The sequence below is a fragment of the Marmota monax genome, unplaced genomic scaffold, assembly GCF_021218885.2.
Source record: "Marmota monax isolate L192 unplaced genomic scaffold, Marmota_monax_Labrador192_F-V1.1 WCK01_AAM20220418_F8-fsc00160, whole genome shotgun sequence".
Taxonomy (NCBI): domain Eukaryota; kingdom Metazoa; phylum Chordata; class Mammalia; order Rodentia; family Sciuridae; genus Marmota; species Marmota monax.
Window position 1 is genome coordinate 3,797,523 of NW_026694183.1, and position 18,297 is coordinate 3,815,819.

Below are 18,297 nucleotides of genomic sequence, written 5' to 3' on the forward strand. Positions count from 1 at the left end.
CAATTAGTCCTAATTTTAAAATAATATTCTACTATCCGGGAATTAGTAAGAGAATTCCATAGGCCCCCTTCTTGGTTTCTTTCAGGATTTGCCACGTTACCCTGGATCCCCAATAGGAGCCTTGGGACCTTACCAAGGTCCCAGAGAGATACATCGTGAGTGCTCGCTGATCCCTGATGACTAGCTGCGGGGGAACCACTTGAGTCTCATGACCGTGGCTCTGGCTTGTCTCTGTTGAACGCCAGTCGAGTATTTCTTTTTATGTATTTCTTACTTTTCTGGCTGATGGTTAAGTTTCAGGGCAGAAAAAGAGGAAAGAGGCAGAAAAGGAGAAGGGAGGAGGAGGAGAGGTGGAAGAGGAGGAGGGAAGACAGTGGAGGGGGGAGAAGTAGGAAGAGGCAGAGACGGTGGAGAAGAGGGAGATGGAGTCAGAAGTAAGTGATAAGACGGATGAGGGAAGGAGGAGGAGGAAGAAATGGACGAGGGAGCCCAAGGGGAGGGAGGAGGGGCTTGAGGAATAGGGGGGCGTTGGAAGTAGACGTGGGCGGGGACAAGGAGGAGACTGGGAAGAGAGAGGAGGGGACAAAGTGCAGACAGTGGTTGTGCTGGTTCTAAGGGATGTAAAACTCAGCGGTGAGCTGGTGCCCATCATTCCTTAGAGGAGGAGCATGGCCCAGCGCCTGGGGCTCCTGCTGGTGCTGCTGAGTGTCTGCCCGCCTCACCCCCTGGACAGTGTTCCCTATGAAGGTGAGAAGCCACGACAGCGCTGGGTGGGACCTTCCCAAACTCGAGTCTTGCACACGTGCTGCGCCACGTGACCAAATGGGAGATGCCAGGAGAGTGCGAGTCACCCCGACTTCACGCACCCCGAGAAAGAAAAGGAGCTTTGTCTGTCTTTCAGGCATTTGTACCTAGGAAACATGATCCACCAGTAGACTCTAAAATAGGAATGTTCAACAGATGAAAAATGGAAATGCCAAGGGAAACATCTGTTGGCAGCAGTTGAGTAACTTGATAAATCGTGGCCCCCTTCACCCTGGTAGATTCCAAAGGCCTCATGTGAAGGTGAAAGGAAACCAGTTTTGGTGAAGTCTTTTTTATTGCTTTATCAAAGTCATGTTGCTTTTCCTAAATCTAAGGGGATAATGGGACAAGGGAATTAACTTGGGGTTTGCCTCTTACCATTTGATTAGGATGATGCTTATTTGTGAAACCTTTTTTTTTTTTTAATGGAATGGCCAAATGAAGAATATTATACGTATTTTTTATCTACTCTTTAGGACATCTTTGCATTTAAAAATAAGTGAAACAGTGCTCATAAATGTTTTAAAAAACAAAATAAGAAAAAGGAAGGAAAATAGGAAGGGAGGGAGGGAAAAAGGGAGAGAGAGATTGAAAAGATGCTCTCAACCTCAGGTGGTTATTGCACGCCCGGCAGCTGGAGTTTCTACTTTACACCAATTGAAAATTAACACTTTTTGACTTGGCCACAGGTTTCATCTTTTTAAAGTCAGAAATCCCTTTCAGACCTGTGTAAGAAAGAGAATGTGTAAGTGATAAAAGCTGGTTCAGGGGTTCCTAAAACTTCTCCACTTCCACTGTCTGTCCTCCTGAATTGTGGATGTCTTATTTTTCCCCAAAATCTCATCTCGGTGCTGTCCAGACCCCTAGTGGTAAAGCATTTCTCAAAACAACGTGTAAGAGAATAAACGCCCGTTGGTCTTGGGCGCCTTGGCCTGTATTCTAGATGATGGCAGAGCCCGTCTGCTTTTGACCTGCAGGACTGCTGCTTGTCCAGAGCCTTCCTCTGGTCTCTCATGGCCATCTGCTTCCTCATGTTACCAGAGCCTTGTTGCTTTTTTTTTTTTTTTTTTTCTTGCACAGGGCACTGAAGCCAGGGGCACTTTTCCACTGAATTACATCCTCAGTCCTTTTCATTTTATATTTTGAGTAGGGGTCTTGCTAAGTTGCGTAGGGTCTCACTAAGTTGCTGAGGCTGGCTTTGAACTTGCAATCCTCCTGCCCTCAGCCTCCCGAGCCGCTGGGGTTTCAAGTGCTCCACTATGCCTGGCTTAGGCATGTTGTCTTTTGAGCCACTGAAGTGCACACTGCAAGTTTTGTTGCTGGTTGTAGTCAGTGCAGGACATAATGACCATGTCCCCACAGCAACCCTCCTAAGATAAGTAGATGCTACCTGGAGTAAGGGGCATTCTGATTTTGGAGACTACAGACCATGAGAAGCATTGTATTTTAGCCCCTTAGCAGCAATAACTTGGTAGGTTTGGGATCTGCTAGGTGCACAAGAGATTAAAAGTCATAATATTTTCACTCCATTGCTGCGGCTAGCAGGAAGACAGAGGAAAGAGTCCCTGTAGGCTAGGGGCAAAATCATCTACATTCCTGGCCCAGAGAAGAGAAGTGATTGAACTGGCAAGGTCTCACAGAGGGCTCGGTTGAGTGATCTTGTTCCAGAGATGAAAATCTGATGTGTTTAAAATGTAATTTCTCTACTGTTCCAAGGTGTTAGGTTGTCTGAGGGACTACAAGAGTGGGGTCTCTGCAAGGGACCCACTGGGCAGACCCGGACCTGCTCTATGCACCCCAAATTCTGGGATTGTCATCATTTCAGGCTCCTGTGTGGTAGGACCGCTCGCCCGCCAATCATTTAATTTCAGCAAAGGTTTGTGCTAAAAAGTGAGCCTTACATTACAAGAGCCTGTATTATTTTATGGAGATGAAGATGGATGATAGCTCAGAGCTGTCCTGTGTCCCCATCTTCCGAGAGCTGAGGGCTTCTCTTACCTGGATTCCACCCTGCTCGGCTCCAGACCAACTCTTAGGAGGCTGCTTCCCCTCTGGCCTCTCCTGGTTCCAACTGAGCTTCTCATGTGACTTCAGGCAAGGTCTTGAGCCTCAGAGGGCTCTTATCTCTCACTTCTGATGTAGGAGGACAATGGCTCTTGCTGCCTTCCAGAGCTACTGGGAAATTAGTTTCTGCCACTAATGTGTTGCTACTATCGCTATTACTGTGTGACAGCTACTATTACTATTTAAAAGGCGGGATATGTATTGAGATTTAGTATAGGTTGAAATCCCTTACCCAGAATGCTTGGGGTGTGGGATGTTTCACTTTTCATATTTTGGAATATTTGCATATGCATAATGAGATATTTTTGGGGTGGGAACCAAGTGCAAACATGAATTTCACTTATGTTTCATATACACTTTACCCAATAGCCTAAAGGTTATTTTCCTCCACATTTTTGATGATTTTTCACACACACACACACACACACACACAAAAGTTGAATGGTGTGGGATTTTCCATTTGCAGCATCATGTAGATATTCAAAAGTTTTGAATTTTGGATTATTTCAGATCTTGGATTTTCAGACTAGGCACGCTCAACCTGTGGTTAATCTTCACAGAGTGAGTCTGTCTACTTTAGATTTCTTATATACAGGACATCATGCAGTACTTGCCTTCTGTGGCTGGCCTCTTTCACTTGGCGTAATGTCCTCCTGAATTTGACAGCTAAATGGCAGGACTTCCTATTCCTATTCTAAAATCCCCTTTTACACATATTCCACATTTGAAAAAAATCTTTCATCCACTGATGAAACCCAGGTTTATTCAATATCTAGACTATTGTGAGTACCACCACGTGGGAGTGCAGATACCATGTCAAGGTTCTACCTTCTATTCCTTGGGATATATTTCCAGTGTGGGATTTCTGAACCATCCAATGGCCTAGTTTTAATTTTTGAGGAGCCTCCAAACTATTTTTCAACATGGCTGCATCGTTTACATTACCACGCCGTGAGGGCACGTGAGGGCATGGGGACACTTGGCTATTATGATTAGGTCCATGTCTTTGTTGTTTTCCTTTTAAAAAAAAATTAAAACGTTTGTGTTTTTGAAAAGTCCTTGTGCTATTTACCTTCCTCGGGAATCCACCCTTGCCTTAAGCAGTCACCAGTCCTGACCCAGGTGACTTTGGAAAGTTGGGTGGAGTATTTCTGGTTGCCTCCCACTTTTGAGCCTCAGCTTGAGAATGAACTCTTGAAAACTCTTGTCCTGGGGTGTGAGATAAGGTCATCTGCAATTTCTACAGCTTGTGCTTGAAGTTGGCTGAAGGGAGCTTCTATAAACAGGAACACATTATTTGGGCTGGTTGTTGTGATGGGCCTGGGGATGGGTGGTGCGGGTCTCTTGGGAGCAGTGGATTGTGTCGGTCAGCTTTCCATTAAGATAGCAAATACCTGAGGAAATCTGCTTATAAAGAGAAAAGGTTCCTTGGGGCTCACAGGGAGGCTTGGGTCTGTGTGCCGTGGCCCCTTTCTTTGGGCCTGCGGCGAGGCAGCGGGATGAGAACCAAGGGTGGAACTCAGCCAGTCGCCTGGTGGCCAGAAAGTGAGAAAGAGAAAAAGGCAGGGGCTGGAGTCCCACTGTCCCCTGGGAGGACACATGCCCATGATCTCTTACTGGGCCTCCCAATGGCAGCAAGCTGGGGACCAAGCTTTTAATACAGGGGCCTCTGTGGGACACTCCAGAGCCCCACTGCGGCAGTACTAGGCACCCCATTGTACCTGTGACCCGAATCCTCACCTCCAGGAGGCCCAGGATGGAGTGGTGTCCCCCACCACCCAAAGTCACCTCTGTCCAAACCTGCGAATGTGACCGTGTTTAGAATCAGGGTCTTTGCAGATGTTGTTAGTTAGAACGGAGTCACGATGGATAAGGGTTGTCCCCAACCCAGTGACCAGTGTCCTTACAAGAACAGAACGCAGAGGCCGCAGAGGCACACCCAGGGAAGACAGCCCGCGAAGACAGGTGGCGTTCTTCTAGGGGACGCGGCGTCCTGGCGCCACCCGCGGGACCATCTCGGGTCGCAGATTTCCCCTTCCTTCCCTAGACTCCCCTGTTGGTGAAGGAGCTGGCCACTCCAGCAGATGTTCAGGACCGAGATCTACAACTCCCCTGGACCCCTCCCTGCGTCCACCTCTGGGCTCCCAGGGTCCACCCCACCCCATCCCAGTCCTACCTCCACAACAGCCAGGCCGCATTTAAACAGCATGAATTAGATCACCGCTGACTCCTCAAAAAGCTCCTGAGAACCCCGTTACAATTAGAATCCAATAAAGGTATACAAATCTCGGTGCTTCATCCGACGGATCTCTGCGTCCACCTGCCTCGGATGGGTGGGATGTAAATTAGGCTCTGTTCCACATCTATTGAATCTGAATTTTTAAGAGACTTACTACTGAATCTGAGCCAATTCATTCATATTTTTGTAAAATATAATTCTAGGAAAAGGAAATTAGAAACCCCTACAACCATACCACTAAAAATAAGCACTGTTGAATTTTGGTGAACACCTTCAAAAGTATTATCTTTTTTTTTCTGGACTGAATATTGGTGAAAAATTTTTGTTTCTTTCATTTTAAATGATAGCTTTAGTAAAATAGCTATTTGTTTTCCAAAATTGTGTCTTTCAGATGACTCTCCACCACCTGAAGGTAAGTTGATCATAGTTTTAATGTTTCTTTTTAAATTTTGCAATAAAATGTGAAGTCATGGAATATTTATTTTCCTGGAAAGAAATCATATTTTTCAAGAAAACTAATTTTCATTTCCTCATACATAAGTGAAAGTATGTTTCATTTTAAAAATATTTGAGGAAAAAGAAGAGAGGAAACCATAATTTTATTACCAATACTTTTGAGTGAGTAAATAGTTCATTACATACAACTTCAAAATGTGATTTTCTTTTTTGTAAAAATTGGGTTTTATGGGACATCATGAAATAGAGACAGCCCTTTCTCACTGAAAAATAAGGTACAAATATTTCCATGTCTACTGCTTATGTGTTCATCTTTGTTGAGGCCAGAACATCATAAAGCTCATTTACTTAAAATTATCTAAGTGATAGATTTTTTAAGTTGATCCCTATTTTTGAGCTAACATTAGCCATGAAAATAAGCTTTCTGAACCAGGAAAGCACAGGGCTAGCTATTGTCAATTCTCATTAGCATTATTGGGGTGGGGCTATAATATATGTGATAGTTAAGAAAGAAATGATCTATAAGCCTGCATAAAAAATAGGCAAAGTTATTTTATAATAACCCTAGAAACACTAGTTTTATTAAGAAAATTATTAGGAGAATTATTAAGAGAATTTATTAGTTTTATTAAGAGATTCTGGCTCTATGGCTGGTTATAAATAAACATGCAACAATCAATAGTTTTTCTCTATACTGATAAGAATGAAATATTAATGAAAAAAGTAGAAAATATATTTTATATTAATAATGAAAATATTGTAGAATTAAGTCAAGAAAGGGTTAGGATTCATATATAGCAAATGATAAAGTCATCAAAACACATAAAACTAGTTCTAAGAAATAGAAAATTATGTCATATTCTTGTACGGAAGACATAATCCAGTAATAACATCACCTCAAATGAGCATTTTTATTTGATTCCATTTTATATGACAGCCTCTTTAAAGTCTATAAAAAGTAAAATAAATTTCACTTTAAATTTTATTTCTCAGATGCTACAATTCAATTTGCAGAAGTAGAGGGTAAGTCAATAAAAAAACCTTTCATTATCAGAATTTTTTCTTTTCATTTTTCAAAAATTGGGGGAATCCATGATGTTCTTCTGGGGAAAAAGTCCGTTCCTCTCCTTTTATAAATACATGTCACCCTGAACTTGGGCCAGCACTAAATGTTTATTCTCTTTCATTTCTGCCTGATAGAGAATATCAGATTTTAAAATTTATATAGAAAGAAATCCAATAATGAGAATACTATGAGCAGAAATAACACTGGCGTAGAGAAACATTTTTTCCCACTAGGTATTGAGCATAATGTAAATACTGCATTATAAAAAGCATAGCTCCCGCCTGCAAGGAGTCAAATAATGGTATCAGTCGTGGGCAGTGGTGTTCTATGATGCTTGCCGGCTCCAGAAAGCACCTATTTCCCCACCACGCTGTTCTACTCGCCTCCCATAACCTGTAGCCTGCATCCCAGGATATGTTAGGATTTAAACGTACATGTTTAAACATACAGAAGGTTTATTTCATCCTCCATCTGTCGTGATTAAATATCTGCTTGGAGAAAAAAAAAAAAGGTTGCATTCACCTTTTGAATCCTATACAAAACTAAATTCTTCATTAATCAAACTTCAAATGTAAAAGAAACAAAATCTTTTTTTTTTTTTTTAGAAGAAAATGTAGGAAAACATAGGTATGACCCAAGGACTGGGATGGCTTTTAAGGAGAGACAGCTCATGTGTCGCACAGACAGACATGGCTGAGGTGCCTTCACTCTGCACGCTGTTGAAAGGCCAGAGAAAGGGCACGTGGGTGGGAAAGAGGAGAGGCTATTGTCCCTGGAGGAAACCATACCCATCGCTGTTGGACTTCAGAGATGCTCTTCTAATGGCCTTGCTGAGTGGACTTTTATTATACAGGGGGAAGGGCTTTGGTGCCTAGGGATTTAGGTATGTAGAATGTTTCCTGCAGTATTTACGGTGGAGAGAGAGTCTGCTCCTGGGGAATACTGAGTGCACTGTGGTGAAAACCTCCTCATCGCAGAGCAGGAAGCAGCAGCAGAGAGGATGAGTTAGAGCTATACACATGAATCTGACCAAACTGCCCTGTGTCCCGGCATGAAGAGACCACAGTGAAGTCCACCTTTGCACATCCATGCAAAATGAATTTTAAAGAACTATAAATAAGTAGAAGGAGACCAGTCAAGTAGAGGGGAGGGCTGAGGGGAGGGAGGGAGGAGGAAGTACTGGGGACCAAAATGGAGCAAATGACTCTCCATGCTTGTATGACTATGGCAAAATGAACCCCGATATTATGTATGACTGTAGTGCACCAATAAAAGAAGTTGTTCATCATGCTACCGAAGGGTGTAGAGAAAGACAGATTCCTACAATGTGTTGTTGGAAACTTAAGTTATGGGTGTAAGGATAGTAAAAATCCATTTCTGTGTATTGCATTGTATATATATGTTATATGGTTTTACACACACACACACACACACACACACGTGCTGTGTGGGTTTATAGGTAATGCAGTTTTTATTAGTGCATTATAATTATATGAAAAAGTGGGATTCGTGATATATTCATACATGCACATAGCGTAGTTTGGTCAATTTCATTTCCAAATATCTCCTCTCCCCTCCTCCCCATCAATTATTTACCTCCTTCAGTGTCGGGGGGGGGGGGGTTGTTTCAGCATTCCCACAGATGCCAGAATCTGAAAATGTCAAAGCCCTTACATAAAATGGTTCGGTATTTACATATAACCATAAAGCTTTTGCAATCTCCCCATATGAGTTAAATCATCTCCAGAATATTTAAAATACCAAATGCCATGTTATATCATTGTTACACTGTGTTTTTAAGGAATAATGACAAGGAAAGTCTGTGCATGTGCAGTACAGACACAATTTTTGTTTTCCTGAAAATTTTGGACCTGGGCCTAGTTTATCCACATGTGTGGATCCCAGGGATGTGGCAGGGAAGGAACAGAAGAAGCTGAAGAAAAAAGATACCCAGTGTGTGGAGACCTGCTTGGTAGGTAAATGCCTGCATTTATGTTTCTACCTTAGGGCAGGCTTCGGGGTCTAGAGCCAATGCTAAGCAAGACTGAATTTACAGCCAGGTGCCCTGGGCAAGCGTGTAATCCCAGTGACCCGGGAGGCTGAGGCAGGAGGCTGAGGCAAGAGGTGCAAGTTCAAATGTAGCCTCAGCAATTTATCGAGGCTGTAAGCAACTCAGTGAGACCCTGTCTCTAAATTAAAAATATAAAAAGAGTTGGGGATATGACTTAGTGGTTAAATGCCCCTGGGTTCAATCCCTGGTACCAAAAAAAAAAAAAAAAAAAAAAGACTGTGTTTACAGACATCCTCTGGGGAATAATTAAGTTATTCTATGAGTCTCACCATTGCATGGCCCAATCACCTTCCGCAGAGCTGTGGCCGTGGCCCTGACCCCAGGAGGATGTCACTTCACTTCCTAACCCCCATTAACGCTCCCAGAGAGATGAGGCACTTTGTTTTCTCTAGATGGCGAATGTGTCTTTCCATTTTGGTATAAAAATAAACTATTCTACGACTGCATCAAGTACGGTATGAGGCACAAGTGGTGCTCCCTGAACAAGACCTTCGAGGGCCACTGGAAGTACTGCTCCGAGACAGGTGAGCAGGTGCCTCCACCCGTGTCAGGGCTTCAGGGAGGGCCCAGGAATGTTCTGGAACAGAGCCCAGCCCCATTCAGCTGTGAAAATAAAGGGAGCGCAGTTCCTGACAGTGTGAAAATCTCGTGGCAGTAGAGACGTGTCAGGATTCCTCCAACCATACGCTCGTGGAAAGAAGCTGGAACCTCAAAACTGTGGGGTGCAACCCCCCAGGTCTTTCCTCCTATGCAGTCCGTGCAATGGGGCAGAGTGGAAGTGAGTGTGTGTGTGTGTGAGTGTATGATGGTGTGTACGTGTGTGAGTGTGTCAGAGTCTGAGAGTGTGTGCGCGTGTGTTTCCTCCTCGGACACCTCTCTCTCCGCAGACTTCGCGCCCTGCGTGTTTCCCTTCTGGTACGAGCGTTTGATCTACTGGGAGTGCACCGATGATGGCGATGACTTTGGGAGAAAATGGTGTTCGCTGACCAAGAATTACAACAAGGACCAGGCCTGGAAATACTGCTGACCCTGGTGAGATTCACCGGAAGAGGAGGCTGGAGCTCAATCTTTCTCATTGGAAATAACTTACAGATTGACTGGGAGAGGGGGATGTGGGATCCTCTTTAAAAGATTCTTTTTTCCTGGGATGTGAATTGTAGGTGATCTGATTATAAGTTACTCCGTGTTTTAATTATGAATTATGGGGTTTTCATAGGGAGATCTGTGTTCTATCTTCAGCACTTTGGCTTGCTGAGTAAAATTAGGCCCTTAAAAAAAATAATAAGTGCCTGGATTCCGGGTGGTGATGATGGGTCCTGTGGGTTCCCCCGTTGCCCTACAGGCCCCTCGAGGGGCCGATGATCATGGGAGGTAATGCTTGTGCGGGGGACAGGGGGACAGAGGGAACCTCTGTAACTTGCACTCTATTTTTCTGGGGACTTAAAACAGCTCTTAAAAATAGGGTCTATTAAAAACACAAAGTGAGGTCAAGTTCTAGGAACCCCCCTGGCCCCTGCGGCTGCTCCTGGTCTGCTTTACCTTACATTCAGCCCAAGTCAGCATCTCTCTGGCCCTTCCCCTCCCAGCGCCATTTGTGCCTGAGGAGGAAACCAGGGCCTGTGGACACAGCTGTCCACCTGAGGGAGTATCAGCAGACCCCCCCCACCCCAAGCCACAGAGGGAGAGGTGGGGCTGGGACCACGAGAGCCTCCCTGGACAGCCATGAGAGGCTCTACCGTCTGGCAGATGTCACTCCACGTTGAAAATGAGAAACAGCTCAGGGGAGTCAGCAGTGGATCTCGGGTGAAGAGGCCCCTGGACAGGGAAGCTGTTCCTGGAGGCCTGTGGGTGGCGGCACTCTACCTGTCTCCTGCTTCACTCAGAGCCCAGGGTGAACCTGGACCTCCATGGGCCGGGTCCCCAGGGTAACAGGGGAGCTGCAGGAGCCCGGCCGGGAGTGCCAGCAAGGAGACAGGCCGGGCTGGAGGGTTGACAGGTGGCAAGCCCCAGATTCCAGGCCCCTCCTTTGGAAGCCAAATGGCAATCTTCATGTCCAGCCAGACAAGCCAGTTGGCTGTTCTCCCCAGCAGGCAGAGACTCCCGTTCAGCTCCTAAAAGGAAAGTCAAGGAGAAAGCAGAGCCGTGGCTCATCCTGCTGCAGGTGGACAGTCACCCACGGGGCCTGGGAGCTCAGGTTTCTGTTGCTATGACAAAATACCTGAGGGAAGTCACCTCGAAGGAGGAAAACTTTATTATGGCCCCCTGGCTTGGTCCACGGTCCATGGGGTCCCTTGCTTAAGGGCCTGTGACAGGGAGAACTCCATGGCAGGGAGCCCGGGTGGGGCAAAGCTGGCACCTCAGGCAGCCCGTAAGTAGAGTGACACCAGGCCAGGCCCTAAACCACCCTGCCAAGGGCATGTGCCCAGCTGACCCTCCACCAGGCCCTCCCCTAAGGTCCCACCAGCTCCCACAGCACCCGCCCAGGCTGCAGAACAAGACCTGAGTGAGCCCCTGGGGGACATTTAACATCCAGACCTGACTCTCATCAGGAAACTGCGGTGGCCCCACTCAGAGGCTTCCACTCGTCGTTTCCACTCTGCAGAGGGAGAAGGTCGGTCATCCGCACAAAAGGTGCGTGAGGAGGTCGAGTTGGGTGAAAGGTAAAATGAAAGGAGTCCTAGAAAGGGGCCCAGGGCCTGCTCAGTGACATGAGAAGTGTCCATGTCACACGTTATGTAAGACAGACGACTTTGAGAACACCAGAACCTCGGAGCACCAACGCACCCCGGGTCTGGGGAAAGCTGTGAGCAGACGTAGGTCAGGGGCTGTCCATCATGGCCGCGCATGCGCTGAGTCGTTGCCAAGTTTCTCATTCGTAGAGACCTTAGTGCACTAGAATGGGGGACCGCGAGCAGCCTGGTCTTTATTTTTAGTATCTGTTCCGATCTGCACAGTGAGCCCAGGAGCACTTGCTCTTTAGACCTGAGCCACAGGGACCAGAGGGAGTGAGGGGGGTCTTCCTTCTCCTGCTCCTCTTCCTTCCTACTGTCCCCACAGAGGGACACGCAGCCCACACTTCAGGGTGTGTGCTTGCAGGGCTGGTCCACGCCTTGACCCAGACGCCAGCGTTTTGAAGGTCTTTTTAAACATGACCTGATCCCTTGTCCTCTGACCTGATCTTCATTTAGATAGATACTATGGGGATTTTCTTTGTAAATGCATAAGTCCACCTCACCTCTCACCCTGCTTCCACCAAATGTCATAATTTGGAGAAGGCATTCCCCCTCAAAGTATCACAGTAGTACTAAATGTTTTGCTGTGAACAGTGCATGCCACCCTATGCTGATCTTTGAGGGAGGGTGTGAGTTGTGTGGTTTTCACTGGAATAGCTGAGTACCATCTCTAGGACACATGGTATATGCTGGGTGTGTGTGTGAAGTTTTCAATTATTGCAAATTATCCTCTATCAGTGTTAGGAACCTGGTGTGTTGGCACACGCCTGTGATCCCAGCGACTGGGAAGGCAGAGACAGGAGGATCACGAGTTCAAAGTCAGCCTCAGCAATTTAGCGAGGCACTAACAATGCAGTGAGACCCTGTCTCTAAATAAAAATACAAAATGGGGCTGGGATGTGGCTCAGTGGTTGAGTGCCCCTGAGTTCAATCCCCAAAACCAAAACCAAAAAAAAAAAACCCTGAAAATGATCAATGTGACATGTTGTGCTTAAATAATGGAATGCAGAACTTATGTGGTCATTAACGTAATCCACAATGATGTATTCAATGACCATGAGAGGAAAACACACCTTCTTATGCTGCCCAGCTCCGAGGCGCCTGTGGTTCTCCTGCTCTGGTAACTCGTGAGTTAACTCTTGGGGTAGAGCAGACCTCCCATTAGGGAGGCAAAGGGAGGACTCACCATGGAGGGGAACTGATGGGTTTTGGGTCTGTGCAGGGTGAGTTGGGCTGTGTCCTGACTCGCTTCTTTGTTTCTGCACAGCTTCTAGATAATTCTTGGTGTTTTCACAGAGACAGAAGTTACATATTCATCAGCTGCTTCCTTTCCAGTCCTGACCATTTCTGATCAATCAAGATCGATTGCTTTTCCATGTAGATGACTTGTTGTCTTTGGGAGGGGAAGTCCAGCCAAAGGTCAGTGGTGACAAACATGCTGCTGTGGGTGGGGACCCAGCCGGGCTGCCTGTGGGGAGCAGCTTGCATTCAAATGAAGATGCTGAAGAGCTGCTAAAGTGCAGTCTTGTCCAGTTAACTAGATTCCCGCAGAGCTCCACGCTCCCTTCTCAGAATTAAAAAAAGCTTTTCCAGTTGAAATAGAATAGACATTTCCAAACCGCTGGTGGACTTTACTTGGCATGGGACCATTTTGAGGTGAGAACTTCAGTGCCATGTCATAGAATCATGATGTTGTCCTCCATCACCTCCGACTCCTACCAGGACCTTTTCACCACCCAGGGAGACCCTGCACCCCGTTGGCTGTCTCTCCCCACCTCCCCTCCCTCCATCCTCGGTGACCACAGACCGGCTTTGCAGACTTGGGATGTTTCCTCTGAAAGGAATCTTACAATGTGCCTGGATTTTTCTCTCCCTCTAATGGTTTTGGGATTCGCCCACGTGGCAGTGAGTGTGAGTATCTTGCAGTTTTTCACGACTGTGTTCATTGCGGTGACCAAAATACTGTCAAGAACAACTTAGAGGAGGAAGTTCCATTTGGCCTCATGATTTCAGAGGCTCCATCTACGGCTGGTGCTGACTCCATTGCTCTGGGCCCAAGGGGAGGAGGGTGGGAGAACCCAGTTCTGCTCATTGCATCCAGGAAGCAGAGAGAAAAATTGTGTCCAGCTGTAGGGATGATGAACCCTTCCAGGGCGTGGCCCCAGGGACCCTCCTCCATCCGGGCCCCACCTGTCTACAGTGGCCCCCAGTCAGTCCCTTCAACCAGGATGGACGGATTGGGTCACAGTGTCATAATCCAGGCATCCCACCTGGGAACATTCCTGCATGAACACAGGAGCTTTCAGAGGACACGTCACGTCCAAACCACAACAGCAGCACTCCACTGTGTGCAGATGGACACACCAAATCCAGTTTTCCTACTATTTCCTGTTGTGATAGTGGAGAGAGATGCTCAAATCCATGGCAGGTCGTGTAAACTTCTCTACTAATCATAAACTATGCAGGAACTCTGATGCACTTAGTAGGAAGACCCTTGGTTTTAGTCAAGATTTTTTTCCTCTCTTCTTATCTCAGTTGCCTTTGTTTTCCTTTCTCTTTTCAAGGGAAAAAAACCTGCTAAATTTCATGTAGGTCAATAACATTAGAAATATTTTCACTGGCAAAATTAGATTATATCATGGCAGCAAATTTAAAGTTTATGCTGGGGAGAAATGTGGAAATCAATCCCAAATAGCATGCTTCAGAAATATGCTGCTTATAAATACCAGGATTCAATATATTTTCTATGTGTTAGAATCTTTCCAGATGAAGCTATTTCAAGTTCAGCAGATCAAATGGAAAAGCAAGGAATTCTTAACCTAAGTTAGTGGTTTTATTTCCTTTTTCATTCCACAGGCTTCTCCTAAGACTGGAGGGAGGGGCTTGTGAATTCTTTAACCTACAAACTAAAAACCCATTAAAAACCTGAGGCAGAAGTAATGGATATGAAATTTGATTTTATTCTATCTACTTTCTTGGTCCCAACAACTTGGTAACCTTTGGCAATGGTGACATACTGGGAATGACATGGATTTCTAAGGAACTGTATTTTGAAATTCTGGCCACTCATTGGCCGTTTTCATCAATAAAGTTACGCAAACTTGTTTTGTATATTTTGCTTTCTCTGATTAAAATTAATTATAGTGGTATTCTTCTCTTCTATAAAACCTAGTATGTTTTTGGAGGTCTTCAAGCAATGTGACCAATTTTTACTGAAACATCACCTAGCAGTCTGTTAAGGCACTTCCTTCACATTAACTTCTGATCCTGATGATTTATTGCTATGAACATCATCAAAACTATATCAAAAACAAGTGTATAGCTATGGCTGGTGGCACTTGCCTGTAAGCCCAGCAGCTCAGGCGGCTGAGACAAGAGGATCACAGGTTTGAAGCCAGCCTCAGCAACTTAGCGAGGCTGTGGTGGCTGATGTTAGGTGTCAACTTGGCTTGGCTAAGGGACACAGGTAGCTGCAAGTATATTTCTGGGAATATCTGTGAGGCGTTTCTGGAAACCTTGGCATTTGAGCAGTTGGCTGAGTGGAGAAGACCTGTCCTTGATGTGGATGGGGACCAGCCGGTCAGCTGAGGCCACAGAGAAAAACCCACAGAGGAAGATAACCCCTTGCTAACTCCAACTCATGGAGCTGGGCACCCTCTTGAACTGCCCTGGGACGTCAGAACTTCATGCTCTCTGTCTTTGGACTCAAGAACTTGCACCATCTCCTCCCAGGTCTCAGGACGCTGGCCTTGGACTGAGGGTTGCGCTGTGAGATTCAGTGGATCTGAGTCCTTTGGATTAGGACTGAGCCCGGCTGGCAGCTTGCAGAAGGCCTGTTGTGGGAATTCTCCACAGTTAGGTGAACCAAGTCCTATAGGGACCCCTCTCTCATATATCTATATGTGTGTGTGTGTGTGTGTGTGTGTGTATCAGATTTTTCACTGCTCTGACTAGAACAATTGTCAGGGAGGAAAAGTTTATTTGAGGGCTCAGGTTTTCCGAGGTCTTAGTCCACAGAAGGCCGGCTCCCTCCCCAGGGCTCGAGCTGAGGCAGAACATCATGGCAGAGCAGGGGCAGAGGAACCAGCTCATGTGCAGATCAGGAAGCAGAGAGAGACTCCACTTGCCAGATACAGATGTACCCAAAGCCAAGCCCCAATTCCCTCCTCCTCCAGCCGCACCCGACGGCTTCAGTTACCTCTCAGTTGATCCCTATCAGGGGTTAGGTCACAGATTGGGCTAAGGCTCTTGTAGCCCAATCATTTCTTCTCTGGACCTTCTTGCACATGAGCTTTTGGGGGACCCCTCACATCCAAACCATCACTGCCTGTGTGTGTCCCACTGTTTCTGTCCTTCCGGAGAACCTTGTCTAACTTGTTACCAAGGGCATCTTGCTGATGTGGCTGCATCTGTCAATATTCACTGTATTTCAAGTTAAAACTCAGAACCAATTAAAGCCAGGATTGCCACAAGAACACATCTTATCAGCCCCCAAGGATGATATCATCACATGTCAAGTAGCACCAGGGACACTCCCCTCAGGCCCAGGAAAGAGCAAAAGTGAGAAGGACAAACAAGCCCTCGTGGGACTGTGACAACCGTGTAGACCTAATGGACCTCAGGGAAAAACATCCCTCCACGGACCCTGGACCCCACCTGGAAAACTCCCGACAGGGAGAACCATTATCAGGTGGTGGGACCTACCTCCCATCAAGGGTCCACTCTGAACACCTGCATTTCTACAAGGCCCAGCACTTCCTGTGGGGACCCTTCAAAGCCTTTGTGCCAGGACAGCAAGAGGGCGAGTGGGAGAGGAGGCCCGTGCCCTTGCTCCGCTGTTTGGAATTAGAACAACAGGATTATGGCTTCATAACGAAGCGTCTGGAGAAAAGTTGAAAGTCAATAACTGTCAGAGATTCAGAGACGCCGAGAGATTGCGGCAACGTGAAGGGAGGATATAAAGAAATGCTCCTGAGGCCGGCAGTGGCAGAGGTGTCCTGTCACCACGGAGGGAAGGGACAACCCAGAGGGCAATGGAAACACTGGACATGTTGGGCCTGCAAGCTCCTGTGGGGGGAGGTCTGCGCCCAGCTGATGTGCAGACGCTCAGTGAGCTGGGGATCCACGTGTGCCCCAGGGGAGGAACTGAGCAGGAGACCCCGTGGGAACCCGAGAGGCCCAGCAAGTACTGCTCTGGCCTCAGGGAGTGCTAACTGCGTGGTCTAAAGGGCCCCAGTCACATCCCAGCCCCACAAGACACAGGGAACAGAGGACCCAGGAGGTTCATGACAGCGCCAAGAGGAGAATGCTACCTGCTGTCCCTTGGAGCCCCCTGGTGCAAGCCACCAGGGAAGAAGGGTCAGGGAAACAGATCAGGTGGTGTGGTGGCCTGGATGACAGGAGAGGGCACCCCATGTTCTTTTGAGATCTCTGGAGGGAACAACCAGCTGAAATCATATTGTCCTCAGGGAAGTTGATCCCATGGAGTGATTACATTCAGGAATGGAGACTGGGAAATTCATATTTGGTAGGGGAGCAGGGGTCGGGGAACCTGCCATGCAGCATGCACCCAGAGAGGTCTGTCACCATGCCCTGACCAGAGAGCCCCAAAGAAGCTAGAACCCCAAATGCCTAGCTGAGATTGGCACCTCCTCAGCCTGGTCTGCAGGATTGGATCACTCTGGAATAGATACACAAAACACAGGTCCAAAGTTCTGTTTTTGCTTGTCTCCAGCAGGTACAACTTCTCAAACAGATCTATGCACCACCACCAGCCAGGAAGAGCCAGCAATCTAAGACACCGGGACCAAACCCGATAGAAGGTTCTTCCATTTCCATCGCCCTGAGCTGGTGAGCAGGAAAGTGGAGAGCCATTTCAACCAGCGACATTCCCGTCAGCTCCAGCTCACAGAGAGGTGCAAATTACAAAAGGAGTTGGGTTCAATATCCCCCAGCCCTAGCTGGACCTCAGAGGCACATAACCCAAGAAGCAAGGGACAGAACATGACCTGGAAGGGTACAAATACTCTATTTAGCTCCCTCTGTGGAAAAATTCAAGCCTTTTAATTAAAGAATTTTCATTTCTCCTTCTCTTTCTTTTTGATGATTAATAGCCGCTCGGTGATGCAGGTTCAGCTCTGGCTACAGGTGCTGAGTGACTCAGGGTACACGTGCACACGTTTCTGGGGTTTTCTTCATTTTCATCATTGATTTTCCTTATACATTTCATTGCATTCTTTTTAAGAGGTAGTGGTTGGTTTCCTGAGTGTTTTTAAGGGTCTCTTTCTGTTTCATGTCGGGGGTGGTTCCTGGTGCTGTTTTCTCTGCTGGGTCTCCTCTCGCCCTCTAGTACAAAACAGCTTGTTCTCTTGCTGACACTCCCTCACCTCCTCCCTCTTAGCCCCTTCATGAGCTACCTTGCTTCCATTTTCTCTCCTCTCACCTCTTGAATAGTCCCACCTCACACCCCAACTTCTTTACTCTTAATGAACTACAGTTTTAAACATCCTTTCCATCCATGCAGATCGCCCCTTTGGTGGATGGAATGAGGTGGTTCAGGGAAAACCACACCCTCATGGCAACTCCCCAAGGGTCACTCTGAAGAGCAATTGAGCACCTGCAAGAGATTCCGCAAAGCTGAGAAGACTGAGGATGCTTTGCCTGAAACAGGTTGTTTGAGCCACAGGAAAAGGAGCCGAGGTGACACCAGGGGAGGGACAGACAACTGAGACCAACATAAAATCTCTGGGATGTTATGAAAGCAGTTCTAAGAGGAAAGTTTATAGCATTAAGGGCCTCCATCTAAAAAAAAAATATAAAGATCCCTAATATTCTAATGTTAGGGATCAAGACACTAGACCTTAAG

At 46.6% G+C, this 18,297-nt stretch overlaps 1 protein-coding gene and 1 long non-coding RNA gene across 2 annotated transcripts; both read left to right on the forward strand.

Moving 5' to 3' along the window:
• Window positions 1-668: 668 nt before the first annotated feature.
• LOC124107818 (binder of sperm protein homolog 1-like) lies at window positions 669-9,829 on the forward strand. Its single transcript, XM_046466012.2, has 3 exons — window positions 669-747; window positions 9,093-9,224; window positions 9,588-9,829. The coding sequence occupies exons 1-3, from the start codon at window positions 669-671 to the stop codon at window positions 9,725-9,727; spliced, it is 351 nt and encodes a 116-aa protein (XP_046321968.1). The 3' UTR covers window positions 9,728-9,829.
• Window positions 9,830-12,687: 2,858 nt separating this feature from the next.
• LOC124107976 (uncharacterized) lies at window positions 12,688-17,518 on the forward strand. The gene is made up of 2 exons (XR_006856572.1): window positions 12,688-13,343; window positions 17,167-17,518. It is a non-coding gene; the product is annotated as an uncharacterized LOC124107976 (long non-coding RNA).
• The last annotated feature ends 779 nt before the right edge of the window (window positions 17,519-18,297 follow it).

What these genes read in the sequence shown, in the direction of transcription:
- LOC124107818 (XM_046466012.2), top strand. Translation starts at nt 669, where the DNA reads ATGGCCCAGCGCCTGGGGCTCCTGCTGGTGCTGCTGAGTGTCTGCCCG. An exon ending in GGACAGTGTTCCCTATGAAG is followed by an intron (nt 748 to 9,092) that starts GTGAGAAGCCAC and finishes TGTTTTCTCTAG; the next exon opens with ATGGCGAATGTGTCTTTCCA. An exon ending in GAAGTACTGCTCCGAGACAG is followed by an intron (nt 9,225 to 9,587) that starts GTGAGCAGGTGC and finishes CTCTCTCCGCAG; the next exon opens with ACTTCGCGCCCTGCGTGTTT.